Source organism: Anneissia japonica, unplaced genomic scaffold (assembly GCF_011630105.1).
Source record: "Anneissia japonica isolate Jap-2015-1 unplaced genomic scaffold, ASM1163010v1 scaffold288117_len521816_cov214, whole genome shotgun sequence".
In the NCBI taxonomy this organism is placed as follows: domain Eukaryota; kingdom Metazoa; phylum Echinodermata; class Crinoidea; order Comatulida; family Comatulidae; genus Anneissia; species Anneissia japonica.
Genome location: NW_022685717.1, coordinates 195,479 through 217,966, shown reverse-complemented (window position 1 = coordinate 217,966; position 22,488 = coordinate 195,479). Strand labels below are relative to the sequence as shown.

General features: G+C 35.2%; 3 protein-coding genes across 3 annotated transcripts in view; 2 read left to right on the top strand and 1 right to left on the bottom strand.

Annotated features, from left to right (window-relative positions):
* The first annotated feature begins 26 nt into the window (after positions 1 to 26).
* Positions 27 to 11,208, top strand: LOC117112416 (tumor suppressor candidate 3-like). Its single transcript, XM_033255492.1, has 11 exons — positions 27 to 185; positions 3,645 to 3,812; positions 3,895 to 3,921; positions 4,410 to 4,492; positions 5,500 to 5,557; positions 6,484 to 6,624; positions 7,351 to 7,440; positions 8,015 to 8,078; positions 9,387 to 9,461; positions 10,080 to 10,170; positions 11,072 to 11,208. Exons 1-11 carry the CDS (start codon positions 78 to 80, stop codon positions 11,085 to 11,087), a joined length of 921 nt encoding a protein of 306 aa, XP_033111383.1. The 5' UTR covers positions 27 to 77; the 3' UTR covers positions 11,088 to 11,208.
* Positions 11,209 to 11,258: 50 nt separating this feature from the next.
* LOC117112128 (polyprenol reductase-like) lies at positions 11,259 to 17,859 on the bottom strand. Its single transcript, XM_033255183.1, has 5 exons — positions 17,633 to 17,859; positions 16,694 to 16,845; positions 15,748 to 15,939; positions 15,017 to 15,154; positions 11,259 to 13,518 (listed from the first exon to the last, which is right to left on the bottom strand). Exons 1-5 carry the CDS (start codon positions 17,824 to 17,826, stop codon positions 13,268 to 13,270), a joined length of 927 nt encoding a protein of 308 aa, XP_033111074.1. The 5' UTR covers positions 17,827 to 17,859; the 3' UTR covers positions 11,259 to 13,267.
* Positions 17,860 to 18,543: 684 nt separating this feature from the next.
* Positions 18,544 to 22,488, top strand: part of LOC117112405 (ATP-binding cassette sub-family E member 1-like) — a 10,249-nt gene continuing 6,304 nt past the window's right edge. The window contains exons 1-3 of the mRNA XM_033255484.1: positions 18,544 to 18,714; positions 20,916 to 21,143; positions 21,882 to 22,019. Of these exons, the coding sequence (XP_033111375.1) occupies positions 20,925 to 21,143; positions 21,882 to 22,019 (357 nt within the window). The 5' untranslated portion in view covers positions 18,544 to 18,714; positions 20,916 to 20,924. The remainder of the gene's footprint in view (positions 18,715 to 20,915; positions 21,144 to 21,881; positions 22,020 to 22,488) is intronic.

Genomic DNA, 22,488 nt, shown 5'->3' with positions numbered 1-22,488 from the left:
CCTTCTATTGGTTCATGATTAGCCAATCGAATCCTTCCTTGTGGAAGAACACAGAGCTGAGCATACCGTCTGTCAACATGGCTGCTGTTCATCGTGAGGTGCCCTTTATGATATCTAAAGTTTGGTTAATTACGCTCATAATTATTTCATTCACAAACCTATCCTTAAGCGCAAAGAAAAAAGAGGTAGATATATTATTTTTAAATTTAACTAGGCTTAGAGCACCAGCTGCTGCAATGCTGGGAAAAAGCTTTTTCCGCATTGCCATTGTACCGACTTGGAATCGTACCCACGACCTCCGGATACGTACGGTAGCAGGTCAAAACGGCAATAACCAAAACGGCAATAACCAAAACGGCAATAAACCAAAACGGCAAGAGGCATAGGCCTAGACCAAAACGGCAAAGAGCGAAATGAATGCCAAGACTAGCAAAGAAAGCGCCACCAAACCAAATGTTTTACAATACTGCTTTTATTGTTTCCCCAATTTTTTTTGGTGATCCGCTCTCGAGCGGATCACCTCTTGTTATTGTACTGTCTCTTCTTTTTTTCTTATTCTTCTTTCTTTCTCCGTATTTTTGTTCGCACGATATCTCAAAAAATGCCACGAGTTACGCACAACCGCCGTCAACAAACATTTAGCTTGGTCTGGAATAGTCATGGTAAGCTTTTCAACGCGCTCAGTCATGCGTGACGTCATCTACACGCAATTTTGCGTTTTTACATTCAGTCATTCATATCAGCCTAACCAACTGCCATTTCAAAATCGTATTAAGTGAGCATTAACTTCGGGTTAATGTTAAATGTACTGTACCTTAATTTTACGCGTACGTCAAATTTTTAAAAAGCTCAAAATCACTTTTTGACTAAATTAGAGCACGTTTCAGGCCATTTTGAGCATTTTAAATTTTTTTTAAATTTTCCTCTACGTGCGCGCATTTTTTCGCACGCAGCACGTACAGAAGCTAAACATTATGTTTTTTCAAATAGTTTGGGTTCCTGACATTGTTTTCACAAATTTCCATTCTTTTTGGTCATCTTATGGCCAATAGCAATGTCGTACGTGCACATCAAATATAGCTATCTTTGCGCGGATTTGTGCCGATATACAGTGAAAATATGTTAAAATCAGGCCTATATTTAATCAGTTATAGCTCCTTAGGATGAAAGGTGATCCCCAATTTTTATTACATATTCTGAAAGCACATAAATTGTAAATTTGATTTTATAATGACTGATTGGACATTGTGACGTCATCATATTGGCATCTGAATTCAAAGAAAGTGAATTATAGCTATGACATCATTTTTGAAAATACGCATTTAAACGTATCTCGCTTATCCTTGATCGATCGTCTTCCAACTTTGAGTATGTTATAGCTGAGACAATTCTCTTTCATATATTTGATTTCTTTGTACATTTTGATGACGTCATCATGGTCAAAAAAACTGTTTTTTCTGACCCCCCCACATCTTTCTTTCCTCAAAACGTTGATGAACCCATATCATCTTAACCATTCGACATTTCTGAATCATATTAAGTGAGCATAGCTTCAGGTCAAGGTTGAATCGCGAATTAACGTGCGTGTACACGTACGACAACAATTATGTATACTTAAAATTATGCCTACTTTTAATCAGTTATAGCTCCTTAGGATGAAAGGTAACCCTAATTTTTATTACATATTCTGAAAGCACATGAATTGTAGATATGATTTTATAGATCATTATGGCTGATCGGACATTGTGACGTCATCATAAATTGCTATCTAATTTCCAAAAAACTGAAATTTTATTTATGACCTCATTATTTTTCAACTTATTTGAACGTATCTTGCTTATTCTTGATCGATTGTCTTCCACCTGTGAGTATGCAATAGCTGAGACAATTTCAGAAGTGTCCCTTTATTTTTCATTTTGATGACGTCATCATGGTAAAAAAGAATGCTTTTTTGGAGCCTTCTCATCTTTTTTTCTTAAAAGATTAAACAATTTTAAAATAGAGGGCGGCAGACTGTATTTCAACGCTATCGGACTGATATATAGTTCATATACTCTAAAAGGAAAATTCGTGTGGCATTACCAACCAACAGGGGGTTTTAAATTAAACTTGACAAGGTTTAAATTCATGTGCCATTACCGTCCTTGGGCATGTCGTATAAGGTATTCATACTTGTGCGTTAAAATTTTAAAATTGTTAATATCACTTTTCAGATAATTTAAAGCAAGTTTCAGGTCATTTTCAGTATTCCAAAACTTTCCATAATTTACACGCCGTACGCTCATTTCCACGCCCACAGCAGGTACTGAAGCTGGAAATTACGTTTCGGTTACATGTTTTGGGTTTGTGACACTGTATTAATATCATTACCGTGCGCACGGACGTTAAGACGTATGTGTACACATTCGTAAGTCCTTAAAATGCTCAAAATTACTCTTTTTAAAAACTAAATAGAGCATGTTTCAGCATATAATACTTTTCAATCAGAACCGCGCGTGCTTCGTGAGGGTCAAAGTACAGCGGATCACCAAACTCGTCCTCAGTGACGAGTTCAAATCTAGTTTAATATTGAATTTGTATGTTATATTGTTATTATTATTTTGATGTTTTTCCCCTTAATATTGGTGTATGTCTTGGTTTTTTTAAATGTTTTTATTTATTTTTGTACTGTAAATTGTCTTATCCAATCACTATATATATATGTTTGATTGCAATAAAGTTTAATTTGAATTATTATTATTATTATTTTTGCTGTTGACGTTCTTTTCGCATTTTTTACTTCTGTGACAATTTAGCCTCATTTTAATACCGTATTTAATCGTTGTACACTTTCATGTTTATAATTAGTTTATTTTTTCACGTTTTTAATTTTATGACATAAATTGTTGAGCATCATTTTGTCTGTTTTTTAAAGTTTTACTTATTTAAATGTCCACTGATGCTTTTATATTGTGTTTCCCCCAATCTCTTTATGGTTTTTTATCGCGACCGAAATGATCTTTATGCGCCGCTGAATAAATAAAATTCCCTTTTGCCAATTACCATATAGCCTAGGACTACAGTATGCCATTCTGGAAGTGTTTACGTTTTGATTTAAGCCTATTGCCATTTTCATCATTACCGTTTTGACTTATTGCCGTTTTGGTCCATTACCACATTCTGGTCAAAAAGTGTTGCCGTTTTGTGGTTAAGTTTTGCCTTTTTGGTCATTCCCGTTTAGACTTATTGCCGTTTTGTCCAGAAACCCAGATACTGTACTGTAACTAGCCCAGTGTCTTAACCAGTAGACCACCGAACTTGTGCTTAACAGCTATGAATCCATGTAGTGGGTACTGCAAGTACGCCTAGATGGTATAAGCCTCTAGGCTGATTCTGATAAAATACTGATCATAGGCCTAAGTAGGCCTAGCCTAGGCCTCTAGCATAGGCTAGGGCCTAGCCTACCTAAAGGTCACTAGGTCAGAATGTTGTCACTGCAGGCCTAGGGCCTAGGGCCTAGGCCCCTACTACTAGGCCTAAAGCACATTCCTGCCAAAAAAAAAAAAACCCAATAAAATTAAATTACGGTTTGAGACTTCTGTACAAAGCACTATTTAAATCGAAGTGTACAGGCCTACATTACATTACCGTATATACTTTTTCAGCAATCCCTTGGAGATCGAGTGAAGCAGCTTACAGAATGGAGTTACAAAAGGCCTGTAATCAATATGAATGGAGAGAAATATACTATGATAGGTTTTTCTTGTTTTTGTAGGCTTGGGTTCCAGGCAGAACAAATAGCAAAATGGGTTGCAGAGCGTACTGATGTAACGGTAGGTGGAATCATGAACATTATGTTTACTTCTTAATAATATATACAGTATGTGTGTATACCTGTCTCTTATACACATCTAGATGTGTATAAGAGACAGTTTCTCTGCAGTGAGTCATTTTTTATTATTTTAAAATGTCATTCTAATCAGGGTTCCCAAAGCTCCAGCAGTAAGTCGCAGGAATCTCTTGGACGTACTGTAACCCATCTTAAAAAAACAAATTCACAATATTTGCATGCGCAGCAAAATGAAATTTAAAAATTAAATAAATTAAATATGTTAAGAAAACTCATTCAACTAGATCTCACGGAATGGATTTCTTCCAGCTTGGGACCCCTGTTCTAACTCTCAAAAAAAAATATCAACATGGTGTTGTACTTACTGTGATTGGATGTGAGGCGGAGTGACCTAGATAAACTGTCGTCAAAATGTCCAACTATTGTGCTGTACAGTATTACCAAGGACTTAAAATTTTAACTGTAGGCCTGCAGTTAAAAGTATGACCTTATTACGTTTGGACAGATTTATTCAAGAGAGTTACAGTAGTTCTTCACTGAATTTTACTGATACAATTTACTTTGATATTTTTTCTTGAAGTTAAAAGCCACATCAGCTCCAAGCATCATACATTTCCCTGTCAAAGGAAAACCAAAGAAAGCTGACACATTCGATATGCAACGGTAAGCAGTCTTTAGTACTTTGAATCATATCCTTGTCGTTTTGTATTATATGTATACGGTATCCATGTCCATGAGAGTCGACTACTTAGGCCAAATAAAATCAATTGCTTGTTGCAAGTCCCCATCCCAATCAAGTGTTGGCGACTCATGTAAAAATAAATATTTGTTGAGGTATTTTAAAAAAAATAAATGAATAAAAATAATGATGACTTGAAAGTTGGTGTTGTGTGCAATTCACCCCAGAAGGACCCACATGGAATTCTCTCGGTGATGCATTTCCCACTGAAGAAAACTGTACAATACCAACTTGAATCTCCAATCTGTTATCTATTTATTCAACATCCTTTCACAAGGAAACACATTAAAGAATACTTGGCACTGATCCTGCTTGCAATGGTTCTCCTCAAAGAGTTGTGGATGTGTCAGGGATGGCGCCAGGAATTCCCCAATGAGGGGTCCAAGCTCCCCGAAGAGGGGTCCACACCGAACCCCCTCGTCTGTGTGGACGTAAGGAATTTAAATAGACTTTCTTTTGAAAATGTGTCTATGTTCGCTGGGATGTGTACCACAGTGTCGCTCCTTTGCTGGAAATTCCCTGATGGGATGTCCAGAGGTCCCCGACGAGGTCCTTTTCCACCGGATCCCTGCTAGCGCCACCGCTGGGATGTATACCATGTGTTTGATCCAGTGACTGGGGTACTATAATAATGTAAGGTGTATAGATGCAGTTTATTTTACATTGTATTTATTAATATATATATTATGTTATATCTAACAGATGTTACTCTCTTGACTCGGGTGAAAAAGCAACGCTTCATCAGAATCATGATTAGTAATGATATTTCGATATGTATTTCTGAATTATTTTTCAATAGGTATTTCGTAATGATACTTTGGTAGGTATCATTACGAAATACCTAATGAAAAATAGGTATTTCGTAATGATACTTTGGTAGGTATTTCTTAAGTAATTATTATACTATGATAGGTTTTTCTTGTTTTTGTAGGCTTGGGTTCCAGGCAGAACAAATAGCAAAATGGGTTGCAGAGCGTACTGATGTAACGGTAGGTGGAATCATGAACATTATGTTTACTTCTTAATAATATATACAGTATGTGTGTATACAGGCCCGTAGCCAGGTTCTTCCAAGGGGGGTTTTCTGGGCGTGAGGTCCACGGTTGAAGCCCCGGTGGGGTCGGCGAAACCCCCAAACCAAGAGGATTTTTTGCACTTTATGGGTCTAAATAATGCTATAAATGTTCAAAAACGTCTGTGTCTGGGTGGGTCTGCAGTGCATTAGTTGGGTTGGAGGACTTATTTGGGAAATTTGAAGAGGGGGTTCGCCAGAAAAGAGGAGGGTTTGCTAGAAAAGGGGGGTTCTCCCGAACCATAAAAATCCCCCCTGGGTGCGGGCCTGGTATATGTGTGTATGTGCATGCATGCGTGCCTGAGTGGGAAGAATGTATGTATGTATGTCCTATGTATGCTTCAATATATATATATACTGTAATAAGTAAACATAAAGAAATAATACTCTTCACAAGGTGACTACTTTGAAGCATAGATTTTATTAAAAAAAACCAAATTGATTATACTGTAGAAGATGGTATGACATTGATAAAATCAAAGTAAGGTAACTTTATTTGACCTAGTTACCTAAGAAATTTGGGCTGCAATTCTGGGCCTGCAGCAATCATCATAATCCAAAAAAGTATAACTTTGTGGCTGTGTGGTCTGGCAACGCTGCAAAACTGGTATCAGGTAGTTAGGGGACAATGCATTTTTCTCGAGTAGTTATAAAAATCCATTATTTGGCCAAATTAACTGACATATGTGTTTACTCTACAAATGTCATTATATTTTATTTTATTTATTTTAACTTCGCCTCTATTGTAATTGTGATGTTTTCTCTTTTTTTGTGTGTGTATTTAAAAAAAAATTAATACAAAAGAAATTAAATAAATTGTGTTTAAATTAATTTTGTTCACAGATTAGGATCTTTAGGCCCCCAAACCATGCCGGTATCCTGTTGCTTGGCCTTGCCCTCACAACTATTGCAGGCTTGCTGTACTTCAGAAGAAACAATCTGGAGTTTCTTTACAATAAAAACATGTGGGCAATTCTTGCTTTGGTAAGAACTTTAATCATTTAAGTTAGTGCTAACTGTAAGTGAATGCATATTGTAAGTGAATACTATAACTTGTACATGATTAAAAACAACTTTGTGGAGTTTTAATTTATTTAGCAAACATTTATTATATTGTGCCAAACAGTTCAGTATCTTATCCTTAAGACAAATTCCAATCAATTCCCTCGTATATCTCTACACCATTATGTAGGTAAAAGAGGTATATTCTAGTAAATTTACCAGCTTTACCTTTCGACTGGTCGTTCTTCTTTAAACCTTACTTAACGAAGACGACCACTCAAATAAAAAACAAGTAAATGCTTGACAAAACAAAATGGCTGCATAGTTATCGCAATACATGCTGCGTAATCAAGGTTGCTTTGGATTGTGTCAGTATGTTTTCATCCAGTTTTTGAATTCTGTTAGCTTACAATTATTTATCAACTTCATGTGGGTAAATATTATTTTTATTTTCTGAAATTTAATCTAAATTATATTAACGCAAATTTTGTTGCTAAACTGACCAATTGGCCATGTTTGTTTTGGTCACATGGATAACTCAACGCTGATTAATGCAGTCTGGTTTACCTTAATTCTCATTTTGTCAATGAAGTATATTTTACGAACCAGCCAAATAAAATAATACTCAACGAAAAATCGTAGTCAACAAAATGAACCAGTCGAATACGCCCATTAATATTAATAATGATTGTGTTTTATTGCCTTCAGGTGGTAGTGTTCTCAATGATGTCTGGACAGATGTGGAATCACATACGGGGTCCTCCATTTGCTCACAGAAACCCGCAGTCAGGACAAGTAGTAAGATTCTTTATACAAAGCACCCTCTATTGAAAAAGCACTCCATTTAAATAGAGTACCAGGCAAGTGTCATCACAACACCAGGTGGCGCCCTTTGTTGTAAACCAGACGTTGGTCAAGTAGTCATTACACGTGAATGACTTCATAATCTTAATGGTTTAGAATAGGCTTACTGGAAGCTGGCATTTTAAAACCTAATAATTTTCTTTCAAAATGTACTAAAAACACAAAAGCGCACCATACATTAGTTATCAAACTTATATTTAATCATCAATTAAAATTTACAAAGAAAATTAATAATAAACCTCATGATAAAAGTAAGTTAGAAATTGGGATTAAAATAACCACCCAAGATGGAATATACCATTGTTGAAGTGGGGTGGACAATGTTGTGTGGGCTTGTTTAAATTTTCTTGCTTTACAGTGCATATTAACCTACATGAATCTTGCCAAAAGAGTTGAATGAATTAAAGGATTATGATAGGAAATCACTATGTAACTTTAGGCATCATTGAATTCTTAGTGATCATGAAAGTGAAACTGGATTCTTGTTTATTTTGCATTGTTCTTTCAGAACTACATCCATGGAAGTAGTCAAGGCCAGTTCCAGGCAGAAACTTACATAATCTTTGTTTTATGTATCCTTAACAAGAGAATTATTAACATTTATATGAAATGTAAATGCAAGAAGTAATGTGTATTATGTTGCTTAATAATTTAACATATACAACATGAATGAATGTTGATATTATCTTAAATAAAAGGATTATTTGACAGATTAATTTACACATGTGACATGTCTAAATATGGCCATGATGACATCATAACATGACTATATATATGGGCATACAACATCAAGAATGCGTAGGGAAATTTTGGATTTCTAGTAGGATATTGGTTTATTTTTTCACATTTTACATAAGTGTAAAAAATAAATGTATCTTTGAATACGTACGTGACATTTGAAGGCAGCAAATTACGATAGGATGCGACTCATTTTGGGGTATCAAAACGTCGGTGCTTTGACCTTGGTGGTGTTGGGAGTTTGAATAGCCAGGAGCTTGTGGGTCATAAACAATTAGGGCCTATAACAAAATAACCATCACTTCTGGGCAACAAAGGAAGTATTTTTCGGCTACAATTTTCAAAACCTTACATACACTGTACTAATAAAACTTTGAGAGAAGCATGATGAGAGAAGGAACAGAGTATAGTAGGCCCAAGCTAAGGCCCTAGGCTACACTTGAATTGCGCTGTGATCGGGAAAAACACAGAACAGTTACGAATCGTTATGGATAGCTAAACATGTATGCGTACACGTATTCGTTTGCTTGCGAAACCTCTCTAATAACATACAATTACTTACTAGTAACTGGATAAATCACATTATAAATATGCAGTATATAGATGTTATATGACATCATCTTGCCTCTACATGAGTATTATATCCATGGCACTGAACATTATGATGCTTGCATTTACACCTTTAAGTCCTGGGTTAAAATCCTGTCAAAACATGTAACATGCCTTAATATGGTCATGATGACATCACATCATGACCATATTAGGTACATCATGACTATATATGGGCATGATGACATCACATCATGACCATATATAGGTATATCATGACTATATATGGGCATACAACAGTTTTTTTTTGTCAAAGAAAATTTGATAGTCTGGACAGAGCTTTACACACTGTCCAGACTATCAAATTTTATTCGACAACATATGACATGTCTAAATATGGTCATGATGACATCACATCATGACTATATATGGGCATACAGCAGCTTTTTGTCAAAATTTCAAAAAAAAAATGTACTAATCAGTACAGGGCTAACAACTCCGCATTTCATACTAATTAGGTTACTGTTACATAGAGCAACACCAGGATTGCTGTCAACATTAAAATTATTTTAACCTTTAACCTCCTGAACCAGATGCTGCTCTGACAGTTGGTATGGTGCTACTTAGTAAAGATAATATCATCGAGACAAATGGAAGTCAAAAAAGAGGTATTTTTTCATAGTCTATATCTTTAGACGATCTTATGGTAGAACAGTATTTTATTATTGAATAAGTTTTCGTGAATAAATAAAGTGACTATACTTTATACAGAGAACTGTGTATCCTTGAAGTGCGTTTTAATGACAATTAATCTGGTATCTTGATAAATATAATTTCTTATATATTTTAAACAAAAGAATATTAGGTAAAGATAGTAGCACCCCCTACTTTTGGACACCAATATTAAGGGGATATTCTTATTAAGACAACACCTTTTTGGCAGGCCAACCCTTATTAAGGAGGCTTTTTTCTCCGTCCCAATGGTGTCCCCCAATAGAGGTTCTACTATAAATGATTTTAGAAAGTATTAAATTAAAGGATTATACTATACAAAGAACTTGGGATTATTTAGTTATTATTATTACTAAACTATTGTATTCATTATTTAAAATATTTTTTTTCTCAAATATAGATGTTTGTTATTAAATGGATCCTATTCCTATTTTATTTTAATACTCTAAGAAATTGTCTTATTCATTTGTATGGTTGCCTCCTGCAAATAGCAAATTCCATTTGCTGTTGGTTGATTATTCAAATATAATAAATATGATATATATTTTTTTCAGTAATGACTATCGTCGGTCTGTTTATGATCGTGTTTTTCTTCAGTCTTATTCTATCGATATTTCGATCCAAGTACAGGGGTTACCCATACAGGTAAGTCTTGGTGTGCCTATAATAGGGAGCTTTTGGTTGCACGACGATGTTAGGACGTAGAACGTAATGACATTATTAAAAGTCATCTGCGCATGCGAGAACGTTACGGTCACCTCATCGAGTAGATTCTGGAACACAATTTGGCCAAATCTACGTATGCAGAGAATGTAGACGCCAGGTACGACGGTCACGAATGAGTGATTCCGTTCTAGCGTCGCATTGTCACACAAATTTAAAGCTCCCTAACTAATTCAACATGGTTTGAGGTGAAGTAGAATTCACTCCTTCACCAAAATATAACCATGTTTTATTTGTTTTACTATACTTCATAAATATTAAACAGCAAACGTCTGTCTACATTAGCTATTGTGACCTTAGGGTATTATGTAGTTTGCATGCAGTTCACATATGCATGGGTGCAGTAGTTGATTTAAGATGGTACCTTTTACTCATGTATGCTTAGTTGAACAATGAAATGTTCTTAATATTACATAATTAAAATTTATAAGTTATAGTAATAATAAATACACTTTGTGACTCAAGATGTTTCTTAAGATAAATATGTATTTGCATTATCATGAAGTTACATATACAGATTATTTTCTGGTTTTTGCATGGTTTACATATCTGATGCTCATTTTGATGTTGTATTGGAAAATCTAGTGTCTTACTTTTAGTAATCTTGGGAAAATGGCTCTTCTAAAATTATTAAAAGTATTATGATTAAATTAATTGATGGATTAAAATGCTATAATCAATCAAATAAATTTCATTATTCTATTGATATAATATTGGGTAGTCATTGTGTTTATAATCCATCTCTATTTGTACACTTAACAACACATCAACACACACATACCAATTTTTTATTTTGTAAATGTAACCATTTTTGTTCTTTCAGCTTTTTACTACGTTAATGATGGGGAGTGTTTTCTTTTGTCACTACGTGGTTCAGTGGAAATCAACATCCTTTTGTTCAGTACCGTAGCCCTCCCTTGTGGAATCTTTCTAGTTTATCGTCAGTTATTAATGTTGTATCATTACATTCTTGTAGGGGTTAGTGCCTTTTTGTGCTTGTAGTTGGTTTATAATTTAAGTGATTTAAATATTATTTTATACGCAATATTAAATAGTTTAATGACTAAATTTGTGAAAAATTCCGAAATAATGTAAGTACTTAGACAGTACGGGACTTAACATGTGTGGTACACAGTGCCTAGCAGTGCCATGCATGAGGGTGGCGGGTCACGAAGTCCAGCAACCGGAACAGCATTCTATGTACCTGGTCAAAATGTTTTTGCATGTGTATCTTGTACAAGTATATTTGACAAATAAATTTGATAGAGTATTGGTTACTATACTCTTTGCTTGTGCGGAGTTTTTCTTTGCAGTAACAAAGTGCTGTTTGCCACACTCCACAAAATTCCCCCCAGTAAAACTTGTATACAAACCAAACACGAACAAAATGTGTAAACTAAAATGATGCAATGAAGCAGAAACTCCATGCAAAAGGGTTCAATACTAAAGTAGTCACTCTACTCTGCAGGCACTACCAACAATACCGCAGCATACCCTCACACCATTCCATTTTCTTTTTTTTAGGTTATGTAATTGCTTTAATATTTGTGATCCTGATTTTGTCCTTTTCTTCCGAAAATGTCTTTCTTTGATTTATTATATATTCATTAGTTTTTGCGTAATATTCCTAGCAGACAGCAGTAAATACCGATACAACACCTATAAATGATCACTAAATATACCGGTAATGGAATGAAATATATAAAGAGTGACCATGTTAATCACTAAAATAAGTCAATACATGATGAGTAAGGAATGTCGCATTCACTACAACATTTTAACATGTGTGGTATAATCACAGAAATATAAAATTGTATACCTCCATGGTATAATCCCATTATTTTTACTGTATTATTCTTTAGGAGTATAGTACCTTACATGATTTTCTCAATATTATAATCAAAATTATTGGCAAAGTTCTTTATTTTAATGGTAATTTGTCTTTCATTTGCAAAGGTCTTTCTAAAATGTAGCAGTATTCGGTATTATGGTTTACAGTGGTTGATTCAAATTTTAAAAATAAATTGCAAGAAAAAGAAAATTCTACTTGAATTTTAAGTCTAAAGCCCTTATCGCACTGGACTTAATTTGGTCAAATTAACCGAGTCACTGGCTAAATTGACCAAAAAAAATCCAGTCGGTTACAATTCCCTCAGGGTTAAATTAACCAAACCGAATGGTTAATTTTACCGACCTCAGCCTGCCCAGTAAAACTTACCACGGTCTCGGTTAAACTAACCACGCTGGTCAAGAAGTCCAATCCGAACGTGCAACACGGTTAAAACTTCTTCCATGTTGACACCGCTCGAACAAAACCGGAAATTGAAGTCACAAACTAGCGCCCTCAATAATATTTTTTATACACAAGGTTAAATCTTGGTAAAAAACTATGGTAAAACTAACCGCGTGAATAATCCAAGTCCGAACAATGGTTAAAGTTACCCTGGTTAAATTTACCATTTTTTAAATCCAGTGCAAACAAGGCTTAAGAGTGCCGTAATCAATAATTTTCTCACCTCAGCCTCAACCATGGTGGGGTGGAAGTAGGATAGACCCTCCATCTGTAAAAATCCCTCTCTGGCGCCTCCCTCTATTTCAAATTCCTGGATCCGCTACTGGTTTAGAATGTTACTCTTGTATATGGCAATACTGGTAGTATTTGGCTTCACAGACTGATAATCTAATGATAATTGGGCGGATCAAGAGTGGGTGATGTTTGGCGACGGTCTCTAAAAAAATAGGAGGGGTAACAAGAAGGTAGACTGTCATTTAATACAAGAGTGCCTTTTTTTATTTCTGTATTCCTTCTGCAAATATATGGACCCACCCTCAGTACTCATCGCCTCCTAAAACGCTGCCGAAGGTGGCTTTTTTGCGAGTATTAATAATGTAGTTACATAGAAGATTAACTAACAAAACAGTTCACCAGTATACTATATTTACTGGGTTATAAAATAGACTGGTATGGCATCACTTTATCAAAATAATACTGATTTAATTATCATGTAGTTGGTTGGTCTTAATAGATGAATGGAATAACAGCCATTCTGTCTTTAGGATAGTCTTCAAATTTAGTGCGATACCACTGGTGGACAGTGTAAGACGCAGCGACTTGATTGGTCACTACAAACGCATACAGCATGTACCACATTCGATGTTGAAAGCCGAGCATCAAGATTCCAGCCGTGTAGATCAGAATCTCAAAGAAGTAATGAGGACAGCTGACATACAGAAACCAATCACCATACGGGATCTTGTGAACGTTCTTGTCTGTGAATGAAAACAAAGAATTGGGTTATGGACTGACCATTTACAGCTTACCCTTGTGTGGCTTTTAATGTTCCACAACAATACTACTACTGTAGTCCCCGGAGGCTCACTCCTAAATATTTCTATATGGGGAGGTGCTGCATTTATGGGGTATATTTTCGAGGACTTGTTGGTGGCACAAGTATTGGTTGCAGCATTTATGAGCTACACTTGCGAGGACTTTGTAGCACAAGTGTGGGAAATAACTGGGGTGAAATTGGTAGTTAAACTCCCTGGCCTATACTTTGTCAAAGTGACACGCTTTTCTGCACAATGTTAGCAGGAATTTCAAGCTAAGCTGGGTAATCCCCGTGCTAAGCCTACCTTTGGCACAGCCACAAGATCGCGATCGGAAACAGTCGATATTTTGCCCTCTCTGGCACTATTGAGTGGCCCATCTCCTGTCCTTTTTTTTAGCACAGTGCGATTTTGGTATAATGGTAGTTCAAGTCCATAAGAATTTTAGTAAAATAGGTAGTGCAAGTGTCTCGCATCTTCAAGTGGCTGCGGCACCCCCCTGTTTGGTTGGTATGCAAGTGAGCTCCCCGGGCTGTAGTCCTGATCTCAGAAGACTTAGTTCTCTATGGCAACCAAACCATGCATAACCAAGTGCTGGAAGTCACTCTTTCTCTGCGTATTATTAACTCAACCAACAAAACAATACAAGCAGAAGGCTTAAACTCATTTAAAGATCTTTCTCAACAAAACGACTGGGCACTGCAAAACTTGGCTACCAATTTTAATGGACAACAAGATAAAATGGAGGGTGAGCCTGAATATTCAAGTAAGTTAGTATTGTATAAGGTTTCTGAATTTGGCTTCCTTGATGCTCTATAGCCTATTGTGAACAAAAATCATTTTTGCCACAACTTAACTACATTGAATATAATTATTGGAAAACACAAACAACAGTTTGGCATGTAAAATAAGATCGACTTAGAAATTAATCGACTTAGAATTTATTTGACTTAGGCAAGTTTAACTCTATTACCTATTATGTCATTATAAAGTGTTGTAAACATATGATGTAACATCCCAACATTACTCACACAAATATACAGTATTTATTTTACTGAATAATTATTAATATTATAAAAAATATAGAAGCATTAAACTTTAAAACAAAATAAATAATAGATAACAAGCTATATAATTCAACTGGGCCAGAAAAACCTGATGATTTTGCACATTATATATTTTTAAATTTTATTGATTAGCCTATTTTACTTGAATATTTTATGCTAATTTTATTTTTTAATAATGTTTGTTCTCATTGGCATCGGAGAGCCACTAGACAATGATTTAGTTCACTTTTTGTAATCCTGTCCAGCCAACTGAATGTTGTTTCCTGTGCTCTCTGTTATCTTGTGTTTGTCAATTTTTAATGTTTTTTGGACGAAATAAATAAAATGAAATGTAAAAAGAAAAGTTAGAAATAAAATATGAAGACATCACTAACCCTTATCTGATTTTCGCAAGTTTGCAAAGATTTTATGGACATTATACTGATGTATGCTGCTCCACGTGTACAGAGCAACTGCAGCAATGTGATACCACCGAAGGCCATGGAATAATTCAACTGGGCCAGAAAAAGGAACTGAAAAAATGGAGGGAAGGGGAGTTAATGTACAGTATATGCAAATATTTTATAATCGGTTATAAATTAATATAAAGAATAAAAACAATAGAAGAGATAATGGTGTAAATATTAGTAAGTAAATGGGAAAAATACACAAATCGTTTACACCGATCTTTCGAGAAAAGAATTATGATGACGCATTGTTGCAGGATGGCTTGTGCTTGGCGCCAGGACCAGATGTTCCATTTTGTTTTTGAGGGGTGTTCTCTTTTGGGACAGAATAGGCAATTAGTTGGTTTATCCAGTAAGTATTCACATATATAACAGACATTAATTGGAATAATGCACTATATAATTATTATACAAAATGGTACTGTAGTTAATAATATTTTAACTATCTGGCAGTCAAATGTCTATAATTATGAGTATGAAAAGTAGAATCTGATTGGTACAGTATGACATAAATAAACATGGGAAAGGCCAACTGTCATTTAAAAGAATACCAGGATGTACCCACAATGATTTGTTTGTTTATTGTTCTCTACATCATTGCAGAGCACTTCTAGTTCTACTTAAATGGCTTAACTATAGGCATTTAAGCATGATCTCACCTGGTTTACTTAAATCTGGAGCTTCACTAAGTACAGTCAATCCACTGAAGAAGTAGAATGTTAAGCCAAGTATGTAGTGAGCTACATTCATTGTAGCCTTTGAATATTTGCTTAATGTTATGCACTCAATAAAACGTTTTAAACCTTGAACTACAATGATTGACACCATCAAAATTACAGACAAGTGTGACACTGTATTAAAAGAAAAATTACAAATATAAACTTTGTAACACTAGTCATTGGCAAAAAGTGCTTTATTTTTATAACAAAATTCATATTTATCAGTGTGTAATATAAAAAAAAATTAAAATATGTTATTGCAGTATTATGTAAAAATAAGTCTGTTAAAACCTATCAAATTATTGTATAAAATATTACATTAGTTAGAAAATGGCAAATTTTGTATTTGCTATTCCCTGGAATTATAGTAAATTATTAGAGCCTATTTACAAATATACAGTTGAATTTGCCTAAATCAAATCCAAAATAAATGGCTTTGAAAAATTGTTTGACTTCGATAAAATTTGACTCGTTAATTAAGGAAATTAACACAACAATTTGCATGTAAGAAAAGATTGACATAGAAATATACTCGAGTTAGGCTAAGTTGAGTAAAAGAACTGAATGGAATTAAATTATAAATAGAGTAACAGTAAAATATGATTATTAACAAAGATAATAAATAGAAAAAGATAGATCAGTTCTCAATATAGTGGAACACCTCATGAGGGCGTCCATGAGAGCAATTTTCCTTCATCTGAGTGGCGGCGCTATATCTTTGATCGGTTGGATAACTCTCTGATTCATTTGTTTTCATTAGTTTATCCACTCCATCAAATAATTTTCCTCCATTCTAGAGAGGGCGGACATTCGATCAAATTTAATGCAAACTACGCAAAGAGCTCATTCTATTTAAGTTCTTTGTTATTAATCATTAATTGCTTACCTGTGGGATTATTCACTGGGTAATAGGTTAGTTTATTCAGACACCATAGGTACCAGGAAGGTATGTGTCCATTCAAAAAGTAAACATTAACCAAAGTCCATAGCAAGTAGCCATTAGCAATCACCGAAGTCAAATAAAAATGTTTGAAGTAGCTGAAAAAAAGGATTTTCACGCGTTGATCTCGCAAGTGCTCATCATAATAAGCCAATATTCATAGTTTGAACTGCGCATGCCCATATCAAAGGTCAATCTACATAAACATATGTTGTGTGTTTTGTTTGTTGATAAATATGGGCATATGTACTTATATGGGCATACGTACTTATATGGGCATACGTACTTATATGGGCATACATACTTATTTTTCTTTTTAAAATTTATTCTGAATACAGTACAAAAAGGATAATTTATTAAAAATATTAGAAACTTGATAAGGTATTATTCCAACAATACATGCTGTAGTGCATTTAGATCTAGCGAAACTTAACTTTAGGGTTAAGGGTTAAGCCAGCACCACAATAGCATGATCAGTGCACCAAACCTCAGATTTGTTTTATGTAATTCCAATAATTTAAAAAATAAATAAATAATTATATCCACATTTCGTTAAACAAGGACAATAATTTAGCCTCAAAGCTTATCTTATTTTTTGTTGGTTACCGTTACGCACCACTGATTTGGCCCAAATTTTGGGTTGTTTGTCTGTTTTGTCATCATCATAGATGTCTACCGATTAATGCATGGAAAAGGCGTAGAAATACAAAACGTAAGTAATGCAGCAGCGGCAGATATGCCCCTACCATTCTTTCCCAGCTAGCCTCTCGGGCTAGGCCAAGCTCACTGTGTACTGCTATATCCCAGTGCTCTTGCACGGAGAGCTTGCACCTGCTCCCGACCCTAGATATAGAGGGAATAACAAAAGGCCTAGGCTAGGCCTACCTTTTTGGGACCTGGATAAGGTTTTCAATGATAGTTTTGTTCCTTGCAGACATCACTTTACCATACATTGACAAGTCTTTAACGATTGTTGGTGTGTACGGGATAACAAACAACAGCCATAGCAATAGGAACGCTACAGAACCCCCACACCAGAAATAAACAAGAAAACAGGATTCTAGAATTAATTCGACCATTTTTACCGATTGCTAATCCTAAACTATGGAACGCCCACAGTGCCTTCTGCGGCCCCTATAGCATTCGGCTTCGCATTTACCATACATTCGGCGACCCATTGCATCGGCGCATTTGTGGCGACGATTATGTATTCGGCAGATTTGTTATGCGGCGGCCACTTTTTCATTCGGCAGCGACCCTAGCATTTAGCGACTACATCATTCAGCGACTTTATTTCAATTTCATTTTATTTCAGAAAACCCCCGAGGAGAGATAAAATGCATTCACTTTAGCATTCAGCGGCCGCAAGCTTCGGCGACTTATATATACATTTCGGCGACTATAGTCCTGTATCAATTGGTGACCATCCAATAGGATAAAACTGGTAATTTTCCTATGATGTTTCCTGAGGCAAACTCGCATCTTAATAGTGTAGGGGTTTTTATCGGGATAATAGATTATTATGAATTTATTATTGGTTATAATATGGGGACGTACTGAGTATTCTGTACGATAACACGACAGGTAAGGCAAATAATCACTTCTATGCTATTTCGTGAGGCAAACTCACATCTTTAAAGCTTTTGTAGTGTTTTTTATCTGGCTAGATAACTTGGAGGTCGTGTGGGCGGGCACCCGAACCATTTAAAAAAAAAAATCGGTGTTTTTCATTGTATTGTATTCTTATTATATCTCTATGGTGTTTTTGGCAAATTCGCGCCAATAGAGGGCGGTATATACACGTGTCTAAAAAAGAGAAGAGCTGAGAACATAATCCACTGACGGTAGACAACGAAATTATCGTTACATTTCGTTGTGAAATAATTAATTGAATTGATATTTTATTTCCCTTAAGTGTATATATTTGATTGGCCTGTTGTGATCTCAATCATCTTATCAACGGCACTGTGAGTATTTACAAACATGTACATTAAATTTGAACTAACATATTGCTGATAAAATACTCTCACCTCATCGACCTGCCTAAGTTGGCCTAGGCCAGGCCTGAGTTGCTAGCTTCCTTCCGAGGTAAGGCCCTACTAAGCACAATTCCCTGTGCGTTCCTCCAGCGAGCTAGCTAGGCTTAGAAATGCCTAGGCCTAGGCTAGTATATGGCTGAAACGAAACCTAGGGCCTCGCTATCGTTCATACTGGAAATACTTTAATTGAACAGGGGATACATCAATCAAAATTTGCTTGGAAATGTCATTTCAAATGAGGCCTATACTATAGTATTATCCGCCCTTCAAGTTCCAGCAGTGCAAATGCACTTTCGCACCTAAACTTTTACTTATTTTTTTTACTTTTTACCTTAGTGTTCTTCTCACAGTCACAACATAGGCCTAGGCCTGTATTATCAAACATGTGTTCACATGATTCAACCACTCACAAAGTACCTATTTCAACAAAAAGTACAGCAAATCTGTGCTCGCTAGCATGACAAGCTGCTGCCATTTTGAAATCAGTAAGAAATTGTCAGAATGTCTGAGTTTACAGTGTGAAGTTTTATGTAATTAAACGTTCGTATGTCATTTCAGTTATTCGTTATATTATGTGTTGTTGCTTGATTATGATGTGTGTTCATGTGACATGAAATTCACAATCCATGTACAAAAATTACTTTAATATAATTATTAATGATCCAAATGCATACACAGACATTAATAGGGCCTAGGCCTATTCAATGGCATAATGCAGCAGAACAACTACCAAAGCCAATGCAAAACAGCGGTTCGATGAACCTCAATTAATGCAAGAAAGTTAAACAAAAAGATGGTACTGCATGATGCCACATTAAGAGTTAGGTGTGAAAGTGCATTAGCACCTATCCTTCCTACTTTCTTAATTTTGGTTTATTGCCGTTTTGACTTAGGCCTATTGCTGTTTTGCCTTAGGCCTATTGCTGTTTTGCCTTAGGCCTATTGCTGTTTTGACTTAGGCCTATTGCTGTTTTGACTTATTGCTGTTTTGGTCCATTGCCATTCTGGTAAAAAGAGTTGCCGTTTTGTTTTTATGCCGTTTTGGTCATTGCCGTTTTGACTTATTGCTGTTTTATTGCCATTTCAACCAGAAATCGAAGTAGGCCTACCTAGACACACTAAAAGCAAATAAAAGAAGCACTTAGACATGATTCATACCATATGTATCCCCAACCATGAACAATCAAGAGAAGAATTTTACTGATAATTTTACCATGCGAGTTAGCCAGATTTAAATAAATGAAATTAAAATTTTTTTTTTTTTATTTTACCTTATTTATATATTAAGATTAGCTCAAAGCCGAATTATTGGCAAAATCTGCGTAGAAATCAGCTCTTATCATCCGAAATGTGCGGACGGATTTCTAGGCTAAATTTTTGCATTGAGGATATATTCCCCACACAGGCTTTACTATACAGTCTGGCCGACAGACTTGTCTCCGACAGACTTTTGGACGACAGGACATTTTGACGACAGGACATTTGCCGACAATAAATCTACCGACAGACAATTCATTAATAGACAAAATAGTACAGTGGGTACCTGGTAGGCTCAAACACAAAATGCGCTGATTACAGCTGCAACATTATGGAATTCTCTTGCAGGGAGTCAGGGGTTTAACTAGAAAAAACTAAATAGGCCATCCAAAATGGAAGCCAGTGGGCGGGGAACTGAGCCGATAGGCTAGCCATGCCCATCTTTGAGAATCCCCACCGAATATTGGTACGAAAACAACGTACATTCAATAAATAAATGTTGTTTTTATCAAACTTAAATTTGATTTACTGTAGCTTAAATAGTTTAATGTAACATTAGATAGATTTAAAGGATAAAGAATTTGCTACAGGTAGACCAGGCCCAATTAGGCTAGGACTAGTAGCTGAGTAGGCCAAGCCGTCCAAGACGTCACAGTAAAAGTGGCCGTCCTAAATAATTGTAGGCCGTCCAAAAGACGGGCGGACGGCTCACTGGCTAAGCCTGTGCAGGGAGTTGAGTATGTGTTCCATATGTGCTTGATACATTGACTGGGGGCTAATAATGTGAAATGCTTAGTTAGAGGCCTTGTTGGCATTTAAAGCACTATATAAGCGTAACATTAAGATAATTTAAGATAACATCTTGTTGATAGAGAGACATCATGCCAAGAGTAAAGCCTAACAACACTGAAGAAGAGAGCAAGCTGACGAGGATTGCCATTGTTAGCAACGACAAATGTAAACCCAAGAGATGTAGGCAAGAGTGTAAGAAGTCCTGCCCAGTGGTGAGGATGGGTAAACTTTGTATTGAAGTTGTATCCACGGACAAAATCGCCCTTATATCGGAAGAGCTGTGTATCGGATGTGGCATTTGTTCAAAGGTAAAATATTATTTCTATACATTTTATTAGTCCCTTTTCATACCCTCCTTTTCCACACCTACCCCCCCCCCCTTTTCAAAAAATAAAGAAAGTAAATATTCCGTATGAATGCAGAAATAATTATTTGTAAGCTCAGTTTTTTGTGTAGTCAAGTTATAAATGATCGGGCCTAAAGACAATCAGGCCCAGGAAGATTGGGCCCATTTCAGGATGATTAGGCCCAATTTAAAAGCGGGCCTGAACATCCTGAAAATGGGTCCAACAATCTGGAAATAGGCTCAGTCGTACTGTGCCCGATTATCTTGTGGAGCCAATCGTCAGTCACCCATTTTGTCCTAGTTGATGATATTTTAACAGTGCTTATGTAGTCTTTATTTTTATATCTAAATGGGGACTTTAGAACTGTAGTTTCTAATATTATAGTCTACCAATGTCAGGTTCTTTGATTTAATAAGATGTTTGTCCTTGTATTCACTCAATGTTCAATGGATAAGAATTAATTACTTAATCTATTTGAATGATTGCTGTTACTAAAATGAAATAAGATATACAGTATATAGAAAGAAATTAATTTGTTCCTGATTTCAATTAGATTTTTGTCCTTTTATTATTCACTCACTGTTGGATAGAATTAAGTACTTAACATATTTGAATGGTCATTGTTATGAAATAAAATAAGATATATATATTTGGTATTTATAATAGCAACTAATTTGCTTATAATATTTTTTTCTTTAGAAATGCCCATTTGAAGCCATTAATATCATTAATCTACCAAGTAATCTGGGAAAGGATACAACACACAGATACAACGCCAACTCCTTCAAGCTTCATCGGTTTGTAGCTTTATTTTTCCTAACACTTACTCATTTTTTGGTTTGGGAATAGAGAGTTTATTTTTGGTTTGCTTTTTTACCAATTTTATTGATATTTTTATTGTTATTGTCATTATTATTGTTATTATTATTATTAATTTTATTATTATTATTATTATTATTATTATTATTATTACCATATAAATTTGGAACTTGTGTAAGAACTGTAAGTACCAAGTGTGTACATGATGATGGTAGAATATTGAATATAAGGCCTAAAATCCCGAAAATTAGGGGCGGGTTTTTTTTTTCCAAAGAAGTTTTTTTTTTAAGTTTAAAAGATCAAATGAAAACCACTTTTTCGTCGATTTTGGAACAGGTCCGTATTATATGGAAATTTTTACTATTTAAAATTTTTTTTAAAACAAAAATATGATCGTTTTTCCGTGAAAAAAAATGACAATCGCACAGTTTTCACGATGTTTCTATGGTTTTACAAAAAAAAAAAAATAAAAAATTGTTTATGCCAA

Bases quoted from the DNA above. Each gene is read 5' to 3' on its own strand.
- LOC117112416 (XM_033255492.1), top strand. From the start codon at position 78: ATGGCTGCTGTTCATCGTGAGGTGCCCTTTATGATATCTAAAGTTTGG. The intron at 3,922-4,409 runs GTGAGTCATTTT...TTTTTCTTGAAG, and splicing joins TAAGAGACAGTTTCTCTGCA to TTAAAAGCCACATCAGCTCC. The intron at 7,441-8,014 runs GTAAGATTCTTT...TTGTTCTTTCAG, and splicing joins ACCCGCAGTCAGGACAAGTA to AACTACATCCATGGAAGTAG.
- LOC117112128 (XM_033255183.1), bottom strand. From the start codon at position 17,826: ATGGTCGAATTAATTCTAGAATCCTGTTTTCTTGTTTATTTCTGGTGT. The intron at 16,846-17,632 runs GTAGGCCTAGCC...CCTTTTTTTCAG, and splicing joins CTTATCCAGGTCCCAAAAAG to CTACTTCAAACATTTTTATT. The intron at 13,519-15,016 runs GTTAGTGATGTC...TTTCATTCACAG, and splicing joins CTTGCGAAAATCAGATAAGG to ACAAGAACGTTCACAAGATC.